General features: G+C 43.1%; 1 protein-coding gene across 1 annotated transcript in view; it reads left to right on the top strand.

Moving 5' to 3' along the window:
* Positions 1-21,666, top strand: part of SFMBT2 (Scm like with four mbt domains 2) — a 112,418-nt gene that overhangs the window by 49,072 nt on the left and 41,680 nt on the right. The window contains 4 exon segments of the mRNA XM_040546600.1: positions 767-855; positions 4,046-4,292; positions 10,497-10,594; positions 21,485-21,586. Coding sequence (XP_040402534.1) covers positions 767-855; positions 4,046-4,292; positions 10,497-10,594; positions 21,485-21,586 — 536 coding nt within the window.

Here is a 21,666-nt window from a genome sequence, read left to right as displayed (position 1 = left end):
AAAGAGGCCTCTGAATCTCCGGAGTTGAGATTTGCTGAAAATACTTTTGGTGTCCAACTTGCACTAATTTGAACAAGAATTGAACCAAAATTTGAATCCCAGAGGCAGCATTTATACATTTTAGTTTAAATCTTAAGAAACTGTGTTGACACAGATCCCAAAAGTAACACAGACATACAGCGTATAGTTCAAAAATGTCTCAATTTTTTAAAAATGAAATAAAAATTCACAGTTAACAAATAAAAATTCCTGATAAATTGTTCAAGTCTTCTTGTAAATGTATTGACTCAGTAGCTGACATAGGATAATCTCAGAGCTGAGTTTTCTGCTAAAGTGCCTATAGTTTCTGTTGACCTTTGAAGAAACTTAAAAGTTAGCACAACTTTTTTTGTCTGTGATCATTAGTAAAGATGCAAAGAGACGTTATAAATCATATCTGAGCCTACCTGGTAAGCAGCAAACGAGTGGTTACCCAAGCAGTGGCCAATTTTGAATGGGAAAGATGGAGATGATAAGCCACGCTGTTGTAAATCATGTCACTGGCTGTGGCAGAGCAACCCCTTCCCTTATTTTGGAGATGTGACCACATGCGTGTGTGTTGCCCAAGCAATTGGGCAATGAATCAGCTTTTTTCCTGGTCTGGATTGCAATCATACCTGAAACTTCAGAGCTGATAAGCCCTGGGGAGCTCTCTCTAAAATACACGTGGGAAATCCATTGCAGCCTGCAGTGCTGAGCATTTCTTTTCTTCCCTCACCCTCTGCAGCAATCAAAGAGAAATACGTGGACTGGACGGAGTTTCTTATACACGATTTGACCGGCTCCAGGACTGCACCTGCAAATTTACTGGAAGGCGTATGTATTAGATTGCAGTTTCTATCTGATTCCGTCTCGCGATGTGCATGCTGCAGCTGTGTTTGTGCTCACCACGTGTAGGGCTGTGTGCTTGCAGCGTCTGTGTGCTGGCAGTGGGCCTCTTCCTGTGCTGGCCAAAAGTCAGGGGTGACATTGCCTTGATTCTGCTCGCTCTGCTTCCGACTGAGTCTTGGGGTAGTTTATTGGCCTTCAGGCTGGAGGGTTGGTTTTAGAAATATGGGTACTCGTAAAAGTCTGGGTGGTGAAGGAGAATGTTGAAGGGGTCTGTAGGAAGGAGGACTTCAGTGCCCTGTCACCTCCACCAAACTGATGACCTGAACTTCCAGGCCAGGACAGAGGTTGGAGAGGGGGGGTTAGGACGTTGATGGGGAGCACTGCCAGGATTATAGGTGTATGGAAATAGCTCCTTCAAGGACATTCCATCCATACCTAGATGATTCTGTGATTCTGTGATCTAAAAGCAGCAGTCAGATGTAGCAGGGAAGTCGGGTGAGGTGACCTCGGTCATAGGTAGCCAGGAGAGAAGAAGGGACTGTTCTTGTGGGTGCACCCAGATGGCCAGGAGCCCAGCCTGTCTGAGGCATTTGCAGGGAGCTTCAGCTTGCCTTGAGATACTTGACAAAAATCTCATAGCTTCAGCTTGAAACTGGGAGTGAGGCACCTTCTCCACTGGGACATGCCTTGCTCTTGTTTGTATGCTGTGTGGGCATTTGGAGAGCAGACAGCCCGTCCTGCAGGGGATGATTCTCTCTGCCCCTCAGTGTTTAGTCTGAGAGTGAAAGCAAACAAGTGGTTTAGCTTTGTGTAAGCACTCATGTTGGCTTTTTGAAAGGAAGGGTGCTTCCAGGCACCATTTTCAATCATTTTGTCCCTGGTCACTGCCACAAGCCACAGCTGCATCCTACTTCCATGCAGTACAAACCATGTGCAAGGGAGAATTAATAGTGTATTGTTGGGGATTTCGCACCCCCCCCCCCCCCCCCCCCCCCCCCCCCCCTTCCCAATCTGTGAGCCTGACAGCCCTTGAAAACCCAAAATAATGCACATCCTGAGGGCTGCTGCATCCCTGTTTCTGGACCATTCCCAGGCAGCATATATGAAAAGTCAGTGGTAGCCTGCACCCATCCCTGGCATATGGGACAATGTCACTGCAAACCACTCCGTTCCCGTTCTGTAGGGAAAGTAGGCAGCCCAAGGCAGAAATGCAGAGAGGGAAAACAGTGCTTTGGCTTAAAACAGTTTCTAACCCTTTTCTGGTGTTTTATGCAATATACACACTTGGTGCTGTCTGTGTCATGCAATGTATGTAACCCCCTGTCGACAGATTTGCTGTTTGTGAGTGCTGCAGATTGTTCTTGTACTGTTAAATCAATATGCAGTGATACTTTTTTTTTTTAACATGCTAGCTATGCATTTAGAGTTCTTGCATTGTGGTAAATGTTAATAGTTCAAGGAAACCAATTATTAATCTTAGCCATTGTGTTCTCAGGGGTAAGTGACAACCCACTGGCTTAGAATCTAGCACACAAATCAGAGAAGCAATAGATGCTTTTTAGTGGCCAGGATTTATAATAATAAGCTAAATCATGACACCATTGTTTGATATTAAAGCATGTTTTATTGCAATGAAGCAGTTGAAGAGAAAAAAAATAACATTAAAGTTGATTTCTATTATACTATTATTTTTTGAGACTGCATTTTGCTATGAAATAATATTTGAAGAGATTGTGTAGGAGCCTGTAGCTTATACAGTAGAGGATTTGCTTATAATGTAGATATATTATTTGAGAAATATCTATTAATCTCAGGTCTGGTTAAAACTGTACATGTGATAAAGTTTTAGTTAATTTTGTTTTTTTTTTTTTAACCAAATTCTTGTTCTGTTGCCTGCATTTTGGCTTAAGAGAGATGTAGTCAATTTGGTTGCGTTTCAAACTTTTGAATGTTTTAAAAATTCAATGAGAGTGCTTTTTGAAAAAATAAGGCTTTCTCCTCCTTTTCTTCTAGCCACCCTTATAAGGTACTGTTTTGGGCTGACTCTGATTTACAGAATTAATATTTAAAAAAACAACTGTCAAAGTATATATTGTTTAATTAAGTAACGGTGGGACAAATGCATACAGAAGTAAAAAGATTGCCCGATTTTTTCATATATTGTGCCTGTGATTAGCATCTCCTTTGAGGAGCAATACTTCCAACTCTTGGAGTGGTTTTTAGTGCTGTTCTTAAAACCCTAGAAGTAAGAAATCGAATAAAAATTAGAACTTGCATTAAAAAAAAAAAAAAAAAAAAGAAAAAAAGAAGAAAAAAGAAAGAAATAAAGGAAAAAAGAGCTCTAACGCATACATTAGTGGTGAAAAGCTTGACAACACAGAGATGCTCACAATCACAAATCAGTGAGCCCCAAAGGTATTGTTCTGGAAAACGTCTCACAGTTTTTTAATGGCTGTGCTTGGCAGCTTTGCAGGTGTAACATTAAGCACATGTGTAAACGGTTGCAAGACTGGGATCACAGGAAATACTGTGTGTGAGCAAATGACCTCATTCATTGGCTTGACCCATGAAATCCTATGTGGCTGGGCTGTGATCCCAAGGCCAATTGATGTGGTGGGAAACTGCAATTGGCTTTGATGAGCTTTGGAGCAACCACGATACACTCCTGCGTCCATCACAGTGGGAATAATTTGCTCTACATGCCAGTAGGAGCAAGATAAATTTTTTTGGTGGGAAAGATCAACGTACAGAAGGCAATTTCAGTGTCATGCCCAAAGTAGTTGCCTTTTAGGTAAACACCGGTTCCCAATCCTGTGACTGGTTCTTACCAGCTGCAACCAATGAGAATTTGGTTTGAAATCCTCCAATATAACTGGGCTTTGAGTTGTTCAGGAGCATCCTAAGTGGATGTGCCTTATGAGCTGTTCCACCTTTTATTATTCTTTTTTTGTTGTTGTTGATGATGTCAGTTGAGAAATTAGCACAACTGTTGTTTTCTGTTTTACTTCTGAATTTGCACTTGGAAGACATTGGGTAAAATAGAAGAAGAACAGACTGTTTGCTGATCACTTGGATGATGGTGTGAAAAACAAAAATAATCTTCTGCTGTCATCTGTTTCCTTGAGAAGTCTTCAAATAAAGTTTAAAATAAGGAGTTTTGCTTCTATTCAAACAGCCTCTGCGAGGAAAAAACCCTGTAGACCTCATTACAGTTGATTCCTTAATAGAGCTGCAGGATTCCCAGAATCCCTTTCAGTACTGGATAGTTAGTGTGGTTGAAAATGTTGGAGGAAGATTACGCCTTCGCTATGTGGGATTGGAGGAGACTGAATCCTATGACCAGTGGTTGTTTTACTTGGATTGCAGACTTCGACCAGTCGGTTGGTGTCAAGAGAATAAATACAGAATGGACCCACCTGCAGGTAAAAAGCCTTATCAAAATGCTGTCTTCTTTTGAGGTATTCACTGATGCTTTGAAATACTTGTTCAACACATTTCTTTTTCTCCAGCATTCGTGTTGCTTTGACGGTAGTTTTTAACTGGAATACAGATTACATATGAGAGACATCTGATTTGGGTTTAAAGTGGGTCAGGTACACTGTATTAAATGTATTTAATAAACTCAGTTTAGTGTAGCTCACTCCTGAAAGGAATCAGTGTGCATTAAGAGCAGCTTTGTGCACCAAGAGGCAGAGCTTATAGGGATGGTCCAAGGTTGTGCCTGCTTGTGCACCTCTTTTCAGTGGTGTTTTGGTGGCCAGGTCTTCCTGGCCATCCTAGTGGAGGATGCTAGGAATCACAGTCAGAATATGCTGAGTTGGAAGGGGCCCACAAGGACCATTGGATCCAACTCCTACAAGAAGTCTTCTGCTCGCCAAATCAAGTTCTAGATGACATCTCTCAGCATTTGCTTTCCCTTCACCCAAAGACCTCTTGCCAATCGTTCTTTCTATGGTCATACACATTTCTCTTGGGTAGCAGTGGATCTCTATGGAATTTCCTGGGGCTGGAGAAAATACTTTGAGATCTTTATGGTCCCTTTAAAGTAGGTCTTTCATATTCTGCTGTAACATGGCTGTACAGCTGCCAAGTGAGACCTGCCTTGTGTATAACCAGAAAGTGCAGTGTGTATAATCAGAAAGTGCAGTGGAATGGGGCTGGGTTTGTCTGACTGTCTATGTTAATCTGCCTATCAAGGGGTTATGGGGTGTGTATTGCTAGAAAGTAAGGAATTACTCCTTTGAGTAAGTGTTTACAAGTGTTTAATGTTTACAAGACCACAGGTTTTGAATTTTCTCCAAGGGAGCAAAGTCTTTGCCAATGTGTTGGACCAGACTGAATATCAGGAGATTGCAACTTGGAGAAGAAGGTCTTTAGAGCTGAGTTTAGTCCAAAGCAGCTTGGAAGAAGGGAGATAGAGATTGCAGTTAAGCGAGTGTGGGGTCAGAAGTCACAAATCCAAGGGCAGGTTCAAGGGACATAGTCAGGCACATGCAGGCTAGGCCAGGAGGCTGGCCAAAAGTAGGCCTTGGGGTCAGCTGGAATCAGATTTGAAATACTGGGACTGGGTTCAGCAAGGGGAGCAGGATCAAACTGGTGGGGCAAGAAGTGCAAGGCTCTGGGTGTAGGGAAAAACCAAGGATCTATAAGGTTTAGCAAGTCTGTTAAGGCCTTGGGACCACAGCACAACAGGGGCTCAGGGCTGTTTGTGGCCTCCTGGAGAAATTCTTGCAGAGGCGTTCACTGGCACAGTCTGGAGCTGGGTATGGATATGTGATTCCATCCAGGTTGTACCCCATTATGGTGGGGGAAGACTGGAATGGTGGATTTTCTGCACCACACTAATATTATTGGTAAAAACTTTGTGAAAGCTTCTGGGCAATTGGGTTTCTCTCTACTCAGGGCATGTGATTGAGTTGGTGTAGCTTGAGTTGGTCAAGTTAAGATGGTTGACGAGAGTTCTCGTGGAGTTAGTGATCTGGATAAACATGGCAGTCTAGCCTGCTGCATGTGTGGTCTGCTTTGGGGCACAAAATGTGCAACCTGTGTATTTTTCATAGGGCTATGGCTTATACCTGGGGCCCCAAAGCTGCTTGCTGTGTCTTGTGGAGCATGGTCCACATTTGCTAGCTGTCTGCACCTCTAAATTGGACTCCCCAGGATCACCATTTCCCTTGAGAGATGAAGTGCTTTCTTCGTTAATGCATAGCTTTTGGCACAGCAGACCTCCATGTTTTCCTGTGTTGTTGGGCAAATCGGCCAGGTCTGTGCTTTGTTCTGCTTTTGCCTTAGGCAAAGTTTTCCCATGGGTATCTAATGATGGAAGAAAGGTAGCTCTCCTTTGGACAGATATTTCTGATGTGGCTTTTCTCCACTGCACCTGATTCAGAGTGATTACCCTGATACGTGCAATTGTGCTGCTTACAAATTTCTATGGGTCTTGGGTCTAATTTGGGGTCCTGAATGCTTTTTGGAAGCGCGTGTGTTTTTCTTCAAAGATAGGTGGGAACCAGTGGTCCCCATCACTTCTAAATCAGATGTGAATGTTGGAAAGCATGAATATCACTCACTCTGTTATTTCACAGAGAATTTGTGTTACAGAGAAACACCTTTTCATTGATTGTCTCTGAACCCTCTTAGCCTGTGTAGGTTTGGTGAATCAATACAGAAATAGCCTCAACTATATGTGTTTCCTCTTTGTCTATTCCATTCTCCTTTTACTCTTCCTTTTATGCACTTGTGTTTCCTTCTCTACGTATTTCCCTTTTTTTCTGTCTTCCCAGTTGTGTTATCTCTAAACCTGTTATTGGTCTCTTTATTTGATGAAATTGTTTATGTTTTCTCTTCCCTCTCCTTGATTTAACTGCTTTTTAAATGTATTTCATGTCTTCATCTAGCATCTTTTTCCTCTCCTTGGCATTTCTCTAGCCATTCACCTTTTAGTGAGCATTATTATTAATGAATTCAACAGTCAAAATCTTCTTCCTGCCTTCCATTGACTTAAATAGGTAATTACATATCTAGGGGGTGTTTCACTGGCATTTGCTGTGACAAGATCCTTTGGGTTTAAACCTTTCCATTTTCTTATGAGTCCTGTTCCCCTGAAGACTTCCCCCAAGGATCTTTTTTGACCCACCCCTGCCCTTCTGGGCTGCCCAGTTATCAGGCTCTGTACTCGGGAGTAACCAGTCAGAAACGGGAATCTAATGGTGCTGTGGAGGCAGGAATACTGGCTGTTCCATTTCTGACATAGTGGACAATATTGGCCATTTGACGTCCACATAACATCAATGTGTTCAAAAAGCGTAACAGATGACTAAAGCTTGTCATGCGACAGTTGTGGTGAGACAAGCAGACAGGTGAGCAGTAGTGAATTGTCAGGATAAGGTGCTGGGCAGCAGAAAACACTGAAGAAACTCAGGAATGAAGCTACTAAACCACAGTCTTGTCACAGGATGTGATTTCATAAGGATGCCAGACCAGGAGAGTGTGCCAGGGACACGTCCCTGTCTGCTTACCTCTTTCCTGACTTCTGTAGTAAACTGGGTTCCGACTAGAAGGACCTTTGGCATCACCATTGTGGAACTTCTTATGAAAATAATCTGTGGTTAATATTTTGGGCTTTCAACTTATCCTTACTTACTAGATTTGCTTGCCATCATGTAGGCCTTGAAATGATGCTTCAGCGTGAGCTATTGCTTTCTTTATGATCAGTGGAGAGAAAGGGTGTGCCTAAGCCAGGCCTATCACAGATCAGAAGAAATGACATCTTCATAAGCCTATGTTTCCACTCACAAGATCAACAGGAATAAGCACAAAGCTCATTGTCTAACTTTTGAGCCTCTGAAGCCAGTTGAGATGTCTGCTCGATGGGTAACTGGAGCAGCCTTGGACTCTGTATAAATCCATTATGCATCTCCTACGAAGAGAAGCTGAGGGCATGCGACTCCTCCCAAATCAGAATGTGTGCTCAGTTGCTATCAAGTGAGGATGTTCAGCTGCAGATCAGCTCTGCAGGTTGTTACAGTGCTTTACCCACCCCTGACTTGGATGCTGTGTATGCATCGTTAGCTTTATTTCCCGATCTGTCTGGGCTGTGGTTTCGCTGTGATGATCCACCTCTGGTGCCTGACAAGTTGAGTTTCATTTTGCGCAGTAGTCTGAGGCCAGTCCTTCAAGATGAAGGGCCTTCTTCTATAAAAGAAATATAGATCCAAATGTCTACACCATTCTGGATGGACAGGTCTCTTTTCTGAGGCCATCCATATCCTAGTACCCACTTGCTGTACAAGAATGTGCAAGAGAGTCCTTAGGAAATAGCATCCTTGTTTCATCCCCCATAATGGGAACTCTCAGTGGCTCTATATGTCCTGAAGCCCTTTCTGACTGTGGCAAAGAGATCCTACCATATTTTTTCCTTCAGATGTACATCTGAATCCAAGACAAGCCTCCTTGCTAGCTCAAATTGGCAGAGACCACTTGACACAGAGCCACCGATGGTCTTGCCTGAACTGTTTATGCAGGAAGAGATCGTCTCATTTTGTGTTGCTTCCTATTTAAAGACAAATTGGCAGTCATTTTAATTGCTCTCTCCTTGTTAACCTAAATACAAATTGACACAGTACACTCTGCTCAATTACCTGCAACACTATCACTTAAACAAAATGCTTTATGCTCCTTTAACCGTGCGATTTAGTGTCCATAAACTTGCCAGCATAAGCTAACTGCCACTGTCTAATGAAACGTGCACATGATGCTGCTTGCTGGTTATTGAAACGATTGAGGTTGTCTTAATCTTTCAAAGCTTGTTGACACCAAAGAAGTTGCTGCTTGTTTTCTCTGACGGTTGCGCATGAGAGAGTTGCTCCAAAATGCCACTTTCTTCTCTCCCGTGCTTCACTGCCCCCATGGTGAAAGACGAAGTTCTGTTATCAGCTTGCTCTGTCTGGTGAGCATCCAGCTGGGTTTTCCAGAACTTGGACTTTTTGTTGTTTGAAGCTACAGGTTGAGGCAAAATCGTGACTTAATATTTCCCTGTTTGGCATCATTTAAGCTAAAAAGGGAGAAACAAGGTGGGTCATTTCCCTCCCAGCATGTCAGCCCAATCAAGTCCGCTACAAGTAAGGGAGAACTGGTGCAACAGGACTATAAAGTAATGAATAATGAGATTAAAAGAGCACATTTCTTAATACTTGTGATGGCTGCATGTGCTGTAAACAAAGACTTGAAAAGTGTATTCCCATTAACAACCAAACAGTTGAGAAATTTAAAGTACAGCCACGAAAGGTTAAAATTTCCCTTTAAGCGTGTTTAAATTCATATGCATATCCTTGACATCTGTCTGAAGTAGCAAGGTTTGATATAGTGGAAGTATAAATACATCCACTTCCAGCGAGTGATTCTGCAAATCCTGTTTTGATAAGGTCTTAAATCTATTGAGATCAGAGCATAAAATTCTCTTGTACTGTCAGTGCTAGGTGGAAACAGTGCTTGCCAGTTCCTTTATATATATATATATATATATATATATATTTTATTTCCTCCTTCAGAATTGTAAGATACAACAGTAAATCTTTGCTAGCCAGCAAATATATATGGTTACTAGATGTACAGAATTTATATGCAAATTGGACCAAATTGAACTGTGCTGTGTGTGAAGCCAAACTGACAAAAGCAAAGCTTCACCCTATTCACTCTGTATCAAGGTTCAAGTTATTAATAAGTAAATGTTCATTTCCATTTTAATAATTGTTGCAATCTGTCTACCTATCTTGTCTCTTTAAGACCTTGATATGAATGTTCTGCAATAACTTGTTATGTGCGGGATAACAATATGTTTTCTATGGCAGAAGTAAATCCAATATAATGTTCTTCATCATAGTATTGTTTCCTACATTGTTTCCTTTGATGATTCATAGGCATTTCACTGCACCGAACCATAAAGGGCTTGCTAATACAATGATTTAATAATATTAAACCTATTTAAGGAAACTCACTGAAGGCAATGTGAATCTGCACAAAGACGCTGCCTAAAAGTGTAATGATTAGAATTCATAAGCGTATGTCTTTGAGTTGGTGCGATACTCAGCTTTCAGTGTGGCACCAAGAAATGCGTCTGTGTAGAGATCTAGCTGAAATGTTCCTCCCCCTCAAAAAAAAAAAAAAGGGCACTAAAAAGATGACCTTTCCAATGAACAGAAGCATTGTTAAAGATATTTCTGGTTTTGTTCAAGTATAACTAATATTGGCTAAAAACCTGAGGGTCCTCAAATTGGAAAACATCAGGTATTTTGAGAATTGCAAATCAAAGGAGTTTTTTGTTATTTTCAAGTAATGAGACAGCATGGTTCTTGTTTCCACAACAGAAAATAAGGGACGTGTATTTTCCTGGGTTTTACTCCAGGATATAAAACACAGTCTTCCTCAAATGTGCCCCTGCTAGTTGCTTTTGCGTTCAATTTATCCACACTGTACAGCTTGGGCTATACACACTGCTCATTTCACTTGGACTATCCATTTTTATGGCACGGGAACTGAAGTCTTTCAAAAATGTTTGATTCCCAAACAGTCACCTCTTGGTCTTGTGTTTTTTTGTTTGTTTGTTTTTGTTGTTATCATTGCTTTAGATATCTATTCTCTGAAGACTGTATCTGAGTGGAAATGCGCTCTGGAAAAATCCCTTACTGATGCAGCAAATTTTCCTCTTCCAATGGAAGTATTCAAGGTAAAAGATGCACATTTTTCTTCAGTTATGTGATGAATAAATAACATGCGGTGTTTAGCAGTTTATGTTAAGCTTGTGCAGGAAATGCTGTTGCTATAATACAAAAGGTCACAAGTGAGATGTTTGTATAAAATGAAGTTTGCTCATGTGCGGACTCTCTGCCCTGACACCTGATTTCTTGCCATCACTGTTTAATAGATGCTGGGGAGGAGGTGATCAGCATGGATTTCTCCAACATCCCTATTTCTCCAACATCATTTTTTTTTGCAGACCTGAGTTTTCACAGCCTGTGACAGCATGGGGCTATGATTATGAAAGTGGACATAAAGTAGCCAGCTTTCTCTGAGCCTTGCACCCAGATTTTCATCTGATTGCAAGCCATGATGCAGAGAAACCTCCTTCAGGGATCTGTAGTGGAAGTAGGAGATAATTTTCCTCCCGTGTCATTTTTTTTCTGTCTGGTTTTTAATAGTTAGAGAGGTACTTCAGCCCTGAGGCACCAGCTTTAATATCCCGTCCAAATCCGCACTGCTATTAATCACGACTGCTCCAGATAATCCTGATTTCTAGCTGTTTTTTAACGGGTGCAGCCTTGCTGTGGTGTGATGGAGCTGCTGTGGTGCTCCATCCCCCTGGTGCATCACAAAATCCCGATGCTGCCTTTGCCCATTCTGCAGGATCTTGCCGGCAGCATCCCATGAGGACTTCAGGCTCCTCGTCCAGCTGAGAAACACTTGAGTTAGCAACATTAATTTGGGAACTCTTTGCTAATGGCTGAGGCAGTGGCTTATTTGCTTGCTATGAGAAAGCTCTGTGAGGCTGGGAGAAGTGGGGAAGGTTTGTGGGTTGGCTTTCAGCACTGATGTGAGTTTGAGAAGCCACGTGTTGTTACGGGAATGGCGTACAGAGAGTTTTGGTTCTCTGCTGCTTCTTTCATACAGTGCTTGAACCCACAAACTATTAAAGCTTGAAGTTTCAAGATCAAACATGCGTTGCGTGGGACAGGGATTAAATCACGATAGGGAATGCCTAATGTGTAAATTTTATCCCTGTCTATATGAGAGAGTGAAGAATGTTTCTGATGAGGCTTATAAAGCATCTTTTTCATCTTTTTTTTTTCATTTTTTTTTTCTGGTTTATAACTAACAGCTGTTTTGCTGCCTCTTCTCAGCATGCTAGACTTATACCCACTTATTTTAATTATTGCATGAGGGTCATAAATTTAAATTCAGCAAATTCCAGCGAACAAGCGGTGTGGTTGGAGCTTGCAAAGGTGTTCCTCTTAGACAATGCAGTGCCTTGCAATTCTTGAATAGCCCAAGTGGAGAGATAATCTAGAGCCATGCATGACAAAAAGGCAGGAATAGGGCAGTTCAGCTTCTTTAATTGTACTGTGAAAGCTGAGTACAAGGAGAGCTGAATTCAGTGTCTGGTGTTACCTAAGTCTGATTCTGGTGCTGGGGAGGCAGGAGGCTGAATAAATGGCTTGCCTGTGGGCATCAGTGTGTCCTCCTCTTTTAGGAGGAGTCAACCCCATCTTATGCCTGTTGACTATGGATTAAAATACGAGAGATGGCCATGCCTGTGAGCATGTCTTCCTCTAGTTATGACTTAAACATGAGTTATGGAAAGGCTTTATTAGACCAAATGACAGTACCGTTGTCTAATCATATAAGATGAGCCAAAATTTGCAGGGGACCTTCAAAAAGAATCCCAGAAGATCCCAGCAAAATATGTTGAATCCAAAGAGTGTCATCCCCCCCCCCTCCCCCCCTTTTTTTTTCTTCCCCAAACCAGCACAGAAATAATGCATGTACATAGTGCCAGGGGACACCGTGCTACTACAACTGTCATGTGTTAGATGAGATATAAAACACAGAGTTTGACAGCCGGCAACTGTTAAAGATCTTGGTCTTCTGGAAAGCTGGAAATGTTTACTTTGGCAGAAATGGTAAACTGCCCACTGAGCAATTATATTCCACATTTCCCTACAGAAATACATCAGTGAGGAGAGCGTAAGTGTGTGCTTGCTGTACAGACATGAGCAGTCCCTAGGGTGAACACATGCACATTTTTTTGGCTGAATTTCGACTTAAATTCCTGTTGCCATTTGAGCTGTGCTTGGTTGTGGGCAGTGTCACTAGTGCACAGTCAAACTGGTCCCAGGTAGTGGTGGCCAGAAAAGCAGGTCTTCATTTGTAGTGGGAAAAGTGGCTCCTCTTGGGGGTTTATCAGGCCATCGTTGCTGTTGGGAGAGAAGCAGTTTGGTTTTGGTGCCATAGGGTCGGATTCTGCCTGAGACCTTGTATGCCATGCATTTGAGGCTGAATTATCAATGCTGAGCAGTACGGCAGAGCTGGACTTGTGTGTGGTGGTCTTCAGCAGGTCTGAAAATCCCTTGTAAAAGTGCAGGCCCAGTCTCCTCCTAGCATCCAAGGAGAGGGCACCAGACCTTACGAGCTGGTTGCAAGCAAGGATCTTCGTTCTTTTTGGTGCTGTTTTACACTTGGCCATATGTTGAAAGCATTTGTAAAACGCTTTAGGATCCTTTGAGAAGGAACGTGATGTTCAACTGCCAGAAAATGTCACTATTATATAGCTACTAAACATAGTGTTTTGCAAACTGCACCTCCTGGAGTAAGTTTTTTTTTTTCACAAAAGCTTTGTGCAACGCATCCTCTGTTTTGTCATTCTGTTCTTTTTAGAAAACATGTTGATTCTTAAAGAAAACTAAATACAGACTGGATTTTCAAGGGTGTTTGCATAGTTTAGGAGCAGAAATCCTTCCAAAAATCCGCAACCCAGGGAAACGTGGCCTTTGCTGTTCGTGCTCTGGTTTCAGGGTGCTATAGGGATCACTATGCTTGGCTGAATGCCAGCCACAAACGGGTCGGGCTTCAGAGCTGAGAAAATGGCCAAGGCTTTGGGTGTGAATAAAGGTGGGTGGACTGTCACTGAGGCCAGTTTTAAAGCTGTGTGACACCAGAGTTTGCTTCAGTGACGCCATGTTGGTGCTTTCTAAGGAGAGGCCTTGCAGCAGGAAGCCAGACTCCAACCACAGTGCCTTTTAATCCTAATATTTATGAATAAAAGTGTTTTTTTTTAGACTTAAATCCTTGTAATTTGGTTAAGATGAAGGCTGGATATAGATCATGGGATTCAGTTTCGCAGGCAGAGGTGCATTAGTGTCCTGGGGATCTTCTCTGACACCCCAGTAAGCTCTCCCTGGCCTCCTGTGCTGTATCTGTGGGCCCTGTGCAGGTTTGGATCCCTGGGTGGCTAAATCCTGGGCAGCTAAATCCTGCCCAGGAATTGGGGTGCCCGTCACCTCCCCATGGATATTGCATATGGGCATCCTAATCGCAATCCCCCAGCATAAAGTGGTTCCTGTTGGCTAGGCTGGATGGAGCCGCATCCCTAACCCGGGCTGTGTTCAGCTGCTTGAAGAGCACAGATGCTCAGGAGAGAGAGGGGTTATCTAAGGTGCTGATTCCTGATTGATAACTTTTGGTCCCATTCCTCTTGTCTCCACCTTTCTGGTTCTCCTTTACTAAAGTTGTTCTGGTGGTGGTGGTGGCTTTTCTTTTTCTTTTTTTTTTTTCCCCACTTGAAATTATTCTCTCTGGCAAACAACACCTGTTACTCTACACTGTTCCCAGCCCAGTGTGACCCTATTTCTAACTGGAGCACTTGGGTGTTTCCTATAATCAGTAATGGTAGTCCTTAAAACTAAAACTAAAAATGGATGGAAGAAATCAGCTGGGACAATTCTCTCTTACTGAGAATGATGAAGGGAGCACCCATCACCAAACTGGGTGGTTCTTGTTCCATATTCAAAAGTACAAGGAGAAATATTAAACAGGACTTCTTTTCCCCCTCCCAAATATATATGTTTGTTAGTTTTCCATTCCCTGAATTGCCCATTTTTGGTATTAAGTATGAGATTAAGATGGACTATTTATTCAAGATTATGAGTTTTTTGTTCTTTTTTTTTAAAGAACAGCATCTCTCAAAAATAATAATTTATTTGTCTGTTTTATGGTGTTTTATTCCATTATTTGGTCTTACAGCGAAGTTTCAGTGCAAGGAAGAGACACTCAAGGGCTACTTTTCTGCCCTTGACTATCTGTCACAGACAATCCTGACTTGAGTGGATGAATGGACTTGAAGTCCAACTGGGTTTTTCCATCTTCAGCCCCCGTAATGGATGGGCACATGCTGATGCAGCAGGTTAAAGCAGCCATGCTTTTGGTTTCACGTGGAAGCCAAATTCAAGCATTAGCAGTCCCCAGCCCCTTCATGCACCGATGGCTTGGCTAGCCTTCATGGTGCACGCTGTGCTTTAATAACCCACGAGTTGCCATGTAGTTTACAGACTGCCAAATTATTTATACTCCATCTGTTCTTCCTCATCCGTAGCACTCGTCAGCCCTTCTCCCTGGCTGCGTTTTGCCTGGCTGGGCGACATGCATGGCCTCCCATCCCCTCGGATGTGCCTCCGTCTTTTGACCCACTCCTGTCTCAGCTCATTAAATCCATTTATCTTTGTAAGACCTAATGACCATCATTAAGAGTATCCTCCAAAGGTCCTTACAAACTGCTTTCCTGGCCCTTGGGAGCAAGGATGTCTCCAATACCAAAGATGCCACTCAGGTGAGATGAAGTCTGGTGGAAAGACCTGATGGGGAAAAAAGTCTTAACTTCTTTGCAGATCCATCCTGATGGTGGGCTGTGCAAGGAAGCAGGTGGGGAGAGCATTCCAAGGAGGTAAACGAAGTCAAGCCCTGTCTGAGATGCCAGGCCCTGCCTTCTGAGATGCCCCAAGGGTCTATTTGGCAGCACTGTGTGAAAGTCGGGATGGGAAGAGAAGTGCTGGAGGGAGTTCAAGCAAAGCAGATGGGTTGAGTAGGTCCCTCAACCTGCTGCCTTCTTTGTCCTCCTAGCTGCACGTTTAGCAAGCTTGGTTTTCTTTCTCCATTACATACAGGAGGTCTTTCGGGATGATGAGAGGTTAGCGAAAGGCCCTATCCATTTTACTTATTGCATCCAAGTTCAGTGTGGAGGAGTTTGTTCATGAAGACCTGACCTCTGCCTCCCACATCCTTGGCCATAGCAGTGTTTGCCCTTCAGAAGAGCCAATGTGCACCTGCAACCAGTCCACTCTCATGCAGGGGGTGGGTGTACCATTCATCTTCAGATGGATGACTTTTCCCAGAGAAAATAAAAGTCAGCTCTGTCCCGAAGCTGTTTTGTGAGAAGGATGCAACTCACAGTGTGCATTTAATTTATTCTGATCCTCCCTCTTCTGACAAATTCCCACTGATTTCTCAATAGCAATTACTGCTGGGATGTTACTGAGGGCAGACTCCATCCAAGCAAGTGCCTATGGGGACTCAGCCCCTCTTACTTACTTAGAGGTGTGAAAAGAGGCAGTCATGGTTTCATTTTGAGCATGCGGGTCAGTGTTCCCACGTGTGAGATGGGAGCCATGCGTATGACACAAAGGTTCACTAGCAAACACCAGAAGTGGTGTGGCGATGCTGAATGAAGTAATTCTGCTGTAAGGTATTTGAAAAAAATGAAAAAAGTGGATGCCTGTCTGTCTTCTCTTACCTCTGCCTCTGCCACCCGTGCTTCCACCGCCCAGGCAAATCAAAGCACGCACTGTGTAGGAGGGGATCTTTGCCCTAATGCCATCTGCAGCAGGCCGAGCCATACGGAGAAGGTGTATTTGGATTTAGCCCGGCTACTCTGCAATGTTGCTGTTTCTATGGTAACTATTTTTATTCAAAAAGAGAAGCTTAAAATCTGTAGGGCTAAATTTGATCCTAGGCAGAAGCATCTGTGGTTTTTAAGGGGCTCTTTGGTAGGTGCAGGTGGTCGCGGCTGCCAAGCTCAGGGTCACAGAGCCTCCAAAGCCTCCTTCCCAGCACCCTATCCTCTTCATCCCACCACACATCTCTCCAGGCTGGTCTTCCCACCACCACGCTCGTCCAAACGAGGGACAATTTGCTCCTGTTGTGTGTTACTGGGGGATCTCTGGGTCCCTGCAGAGAGCGTGTCTGCAGGGAAAATTGCTCCGTGTTTAGCAAAGGACGTTGATGAATCGCAAACAAGACTGATTCATCTGCAAATAATGCAAAGGGTTGCAGTTGGGAGGGTTTCTTTATTTATTTTTTTTGCTCAATTAAAAAACAAATGCCAGATTCCTGTAGAGGCAGTTTAACCACTGCTATTGCTGTGCATGTGACTGGTTACCAGACATGAGCTTTGTGATTAAAATGAGGCCATTAGAAGCAGCCAGTATCTTAGAGAATTAGGGAAAACACCGGGGGAAGCAATTTCTTTCAAAACAAAAGCTGAAATAAATAATATGTTTCCAGTGGTACCAGATGGAGCCTGCTTCTTCTATGTCCTTAGTAGGGGAAAGCAGGAGAGAGTTGATTGAAGGGAACACCATTTCACACTGTTGCATCTGGTGAGGATGAAAGGAGGCTCAGGTTAATCATACATTAATTGTTTGCTGTTTCTGGTCAGCCTCTCAACTTTGCAACTTTTCAGCGTTCAGGCTTAGTTCTGAGTTCTTATAATTGGTGTGAATGTGACTATCTTGGACTAAAAGAACCCTGCATTTGGGGGTATTTGAAAATCAGACATTTCCCCTTATCTGCATGCTGTGTAAGCTGTTGGGTTTAAAATGAGATGACTCCAGTGCTTTATGTTGAGGAAAATGGACTAAGAACGAGCATTTCAGAACCAGAAGGAGATGCCTTTCTTTGGATTTGTGGACACAGCTACCAGAACGGGCCCATAGCATGACTTCCCTAAATGCCACAGGCAAAAGCAGCTTAGCCAAGTCCCACTGCTCTCTGCTTTGCCTGGTGGAGTGTAAAAAGACCTGAGCTCCAGTATTTTATGACCAGAATACTGCTGTGATGTGGACAAACTTGAGTTTACTTACACTTAAATGACATTGGTGTAGTAGAAATACTCAGAAGCCAGATTTAGCAAGGTATTTAGGCGCCAGAAAGGGCAAATAACTGATTTTGCAATATATCTTTTTGAGTTCAAGACCAATGCTCAGAGGAAGTCAGTGAGTTTTCTTTAGGACTTAAGCACATCACCCACACAGGTGCATCCCTAAAGCCTGTCCATATCCTTGAGTCTAAATACTTTTGTAAATCTGTTTGTGGGCTTCTTTTGGAATGACATTTAGGCTCCCAAGACACCCTGACATTTTTGAAACCTGCACTGCCTGTGGCTCATTAGCTATGAAGGAGAAAGTCAGGCAGTTCTCTCAGCACCTGAAGAAGAGGGTTGGGAATTAGGAGCCTGGTTCTTCTCCCAGCCCAGTTGCTGACTTCTTGTTTGACCTTCAGCCGTTCCAGCATTCAGCCTTGCAGCTGGATGACGGGAGGCAATGCTTGTTGCACTGAGCTGTTGCAAAGATGTTTTTGTGGAAAGGTTGCAGAAAAATGTACTCTAAGAAGGTGCAGATAATGATGCAGATGAGTTAAAGTAAAGCTGACTTTCAGGTGGCCTGGAGGGTTGCAGCCCATGCAAACCGGCAAATTTTGCAAGTGCAAGCTGCTCTCAAATGGCAAGAGTGGGGCTGAGTTGAATTGCTTCCTGGGCTTTGCAGTGAGAGTTGTGACAGCCGATGGGTTTGGGCTGTAAGTGACAGACGTTCATTCAGTGGAGGGTTCTGCAATTTTCCATTCATTGCTTGTAAGCACCATTGTGGGCTGTAATCCATCATGTTAGAGATGGTGATCCTTTGAATGAGCAACTCTGGTGCTCGTTCCACGTTAATTCATTGTACTTTCCTTGGTGTGATTTTCGCTTTGCTGTAGGGGATTTCTCAGCATTGTTGTGGCTTGTCGGGCTAGCTTTCTTGACTGCTTACCAGCAGTGAGAGCTGGGAGGTTATTTCTGTTACCTGTTAGACAGGCTAGCTGCTTGTGTAAATCTGCATGGTCAGTGGGGCTGTTTCTGGGAAGCATTGCCTGCCAGCAGGAGTAGAGGTTCACCATGCACGGGGCTATAAAGTGCTCCAACTGACCTATTCGACTCCATTGCAAAGCAAATTGAAACTTGCTTGAAGTAGTTGCTAGAAATTAATGGCTGGTGACATCCTCATAGGTGGCTTTGAATGCCATGGACAGTCATAAAGGGTTGGTTTCTGCCACCCAGAAACATTTCAGGCACTGCTTTTGCTCTGCTGCAGGGTCTGGTGGGGAGCCGAGGAAAGGTCTCACCCCTTTGGTCCTCTTCTTGCAGCTGCTTTTATTTAACGGGCGTCTTCCCTGTCAGTGTGAATAATGGGAAGAGAGCACAGTTCATTATCCACTGTATCACTTTGAGTCTAATACTAATTAAAAGCTTTGCCTTCACTTCTGTAAAACCTATTCTTAGAAATTATGTAAATTAATTGGAGTTTTGAAGAGGAGCATATGCCAAATCCTAAGTAATTCCCTGCTGGCTGAGATAACTCCAGCACTGGAGCCGGAGAACGGCATTGGGATCTTTTTTCTTTCTGTGGCTGCAGAAATCTAAGGCTCTTTTGGTAAATTTTGATGCTTCTCTTTAACAAATATGTGAAAGAGATCAAATATCCAGACCCTGACCATTTGCCAGAGAGGTACAGTACAAAGGTTTTTTCTCCATGAAAGCTTTTCCATCTCAAAAATGACATTTAACACAGACATGCTTTTTGCTTCCACAGCTCTTCTCCAAACAAATGTACGTTCCTGCTTCAAAGAGAATTTTCTGCCTTAAAAAGGAGACGTACCTAAGATCCCACGAGTTCCCCTTGGGAGTTTATTCTTGCTATTAATTTAAACATTAAAGATGTTTACATGCCCCACTGAATGAGAACGGAGATTTGATCCTAAGATACATAGCACATGGACAAAAGGGGATGTGCTTTTGAAGTAAAACAAATAGCTTTAAATGTTATTAACTTCATGTTTTTTTCCTACTTAATTATTTTTCCCCTTCAAAAAAGGCCAGAGTAAAAAAAAAAAAAAAAAAGGAGCAGAACCAAAGAAACTGATTCAAATAAAAATGGGAAGCAATATGGTTTTAAGTATTTTGGTCTCAATCAACAAATCACTTACAAAGTTGATGAAACTACTTGCATGTTTAAAGATAAACATGATTAAGTACTTTGGTAGATCTGGGCTTATTATGTAGCGAAGCCGGATGCGAGCGTGAGTTGAATCCTGTATCTTTTGATGGGAAGATGCTGCAGTGTAAGCTTGCTTCCAGATGTACATTTTGCACAGTTGCCTTTTCTTTACAACCTCACCCCAAGGATTAAGAGGTGCTGGGTGTGGATCCTTGTGTAGGGAAGGAGTCATCCCTCCAGCCCAGATGCTTTCTGCCTTTGGAGATTTGAAGTTCACTGCCAGTGAGGTCTGATTTTTGCAGCCATCGTCTTTTCCCAGCTGAAGTATTTTTGGTAGTAAAGATGGCAGTTTCGATAACCTGTCTGACTGATGCATCCCTTGAACTGTGCAACGTCTATATACAAGGAGCCAAATTCTCTTCCCTGAATCAGCCTTTTATTCAGCGAAATGTTCACATCGTAAAACTGCCAGAAATGGGTCTCTTGGCTTGCTGGGACTTCAGTGATGTGGAAGTAACTGCCAGCAATTGCAAGTACAGCTGATGCTATGCTGCAGGACACCCGAACTCCTAAACGTCTGCTCCTTCCTCAGCCATTAGTCCATTGTGGTGCTTTGGACCATTATTGCTAAATCTTCCTCAGTTTCCCCATTGGTACATACTTCCCCTGCTGTGAAGCTGAAGTCATTACGATACTTTTTTTTTGACTGCTTTTTGGTTCTCACATAAAAGGCACTATAACATTGCAAAGCTAGGTAAGATGAAAACAACTATTCCTTTAGCCTTGGTAGGATCTTGTAAAACCCCTTATCTCTAATGGCACTGGGAATGTACAATCCCAAAATAGAAGTTGTTAAGTCTGCAAGCGAGAACAATTCTTGGGAAGGAAAGAACAACGACATACAACATCAGATCAATAGAAAATAATTTTAGAACAAGAGTACAACATGTAGCAATGAATGTAGGTGGGAATGACACTGCTAAGCACTTTATTAGGTAGCTTTCTGCATGTATTTTTGAGTTCAATGTGTGTGTGCATGTTTTAAGTGTAACAGCATCACCTTTTATGCATGTTTTGGCTGAAACACAGATTGTTAAGAAATACTGTAGGACACTTTTATTGAATGAACACAAAATACGATCATTACTTTGGAATTAGGATGCCAACGTATATGCCTATTGGACAGGGGTCATGAGTGATGGAGTAATTTGATAGATGTAACAGTAAACTGATGGCAAATTAGGGAGTCGAACCAGGGTTGTTTCTGGGCTTTGGGACTGCATCCTGCTGATGCCACAAAGCTGTTGTGTGCAGCCTTCGGGGCACAGACGGGTTTGATGCCAGTTGAAGGTGTCATGATGGGCATGTACCTGAACACAGTTCCATGTTTTCCCACCACCATGTTCTCTCATTGCCCACCTTTTGGGTCCAACTTCAGTGTCTGCACTTTATTCTACCTTCGATATGGTTGGAGAAAAGACTTTGCCTCTTATGGTACATGGAAATCAGCACAGGTCTGTATTTGGTGCCCTGCAGGAGCCAGGCATCCACCAGGGTGAATTAGGGCCATCTTGGGCTGCTTCCACCCATAGGAGGACCAGGAGCACCTGGTTGGATTTGGGGCGGGCAGGTAATCTGGCAGTCAGCTGAGTAACAAAACCCACATGGAGACATTTCAAACAGATTTCCAAAAGTATTGACCCCTCCTTGGTGGATGGTGCTGACACACCGCCTGTTCTTCCTCCCCGTTCTTTCCCCAGGACCATGCTGATTTGCGAAGCCACTTCTTCACTGTGGGGATGAAGCTGGAGGCGGTGAATATGAAGGAGCCATTTCATATCTGTCCTGCATCAGTGACCAAGGTGAGCTCCCGGCAAGGAGGGCTGGGAAGAGCGTTCCTACTGATTTCCACCATATTTAGAAAAACTCAGGAGTAGTTCTT

Source organism: Cygnus olor, chromosome 1 (assembly GCF_009769625.2).
Source record: "Cygnus olor isolate bCygOlo1 chromosome 1, bCygOlo1.pri.v2, whole genome shotgun sequence".
NCBI lineage: Eukaryota > Metazoa > Chordata > Aves > Anseriformes > Anatidae > Cygnus > Cygnus olor.
Note: the sequence above shows the minus strand (reverse complement) of the source record. Positions and strands in the feature narration are given on the sequence as shown.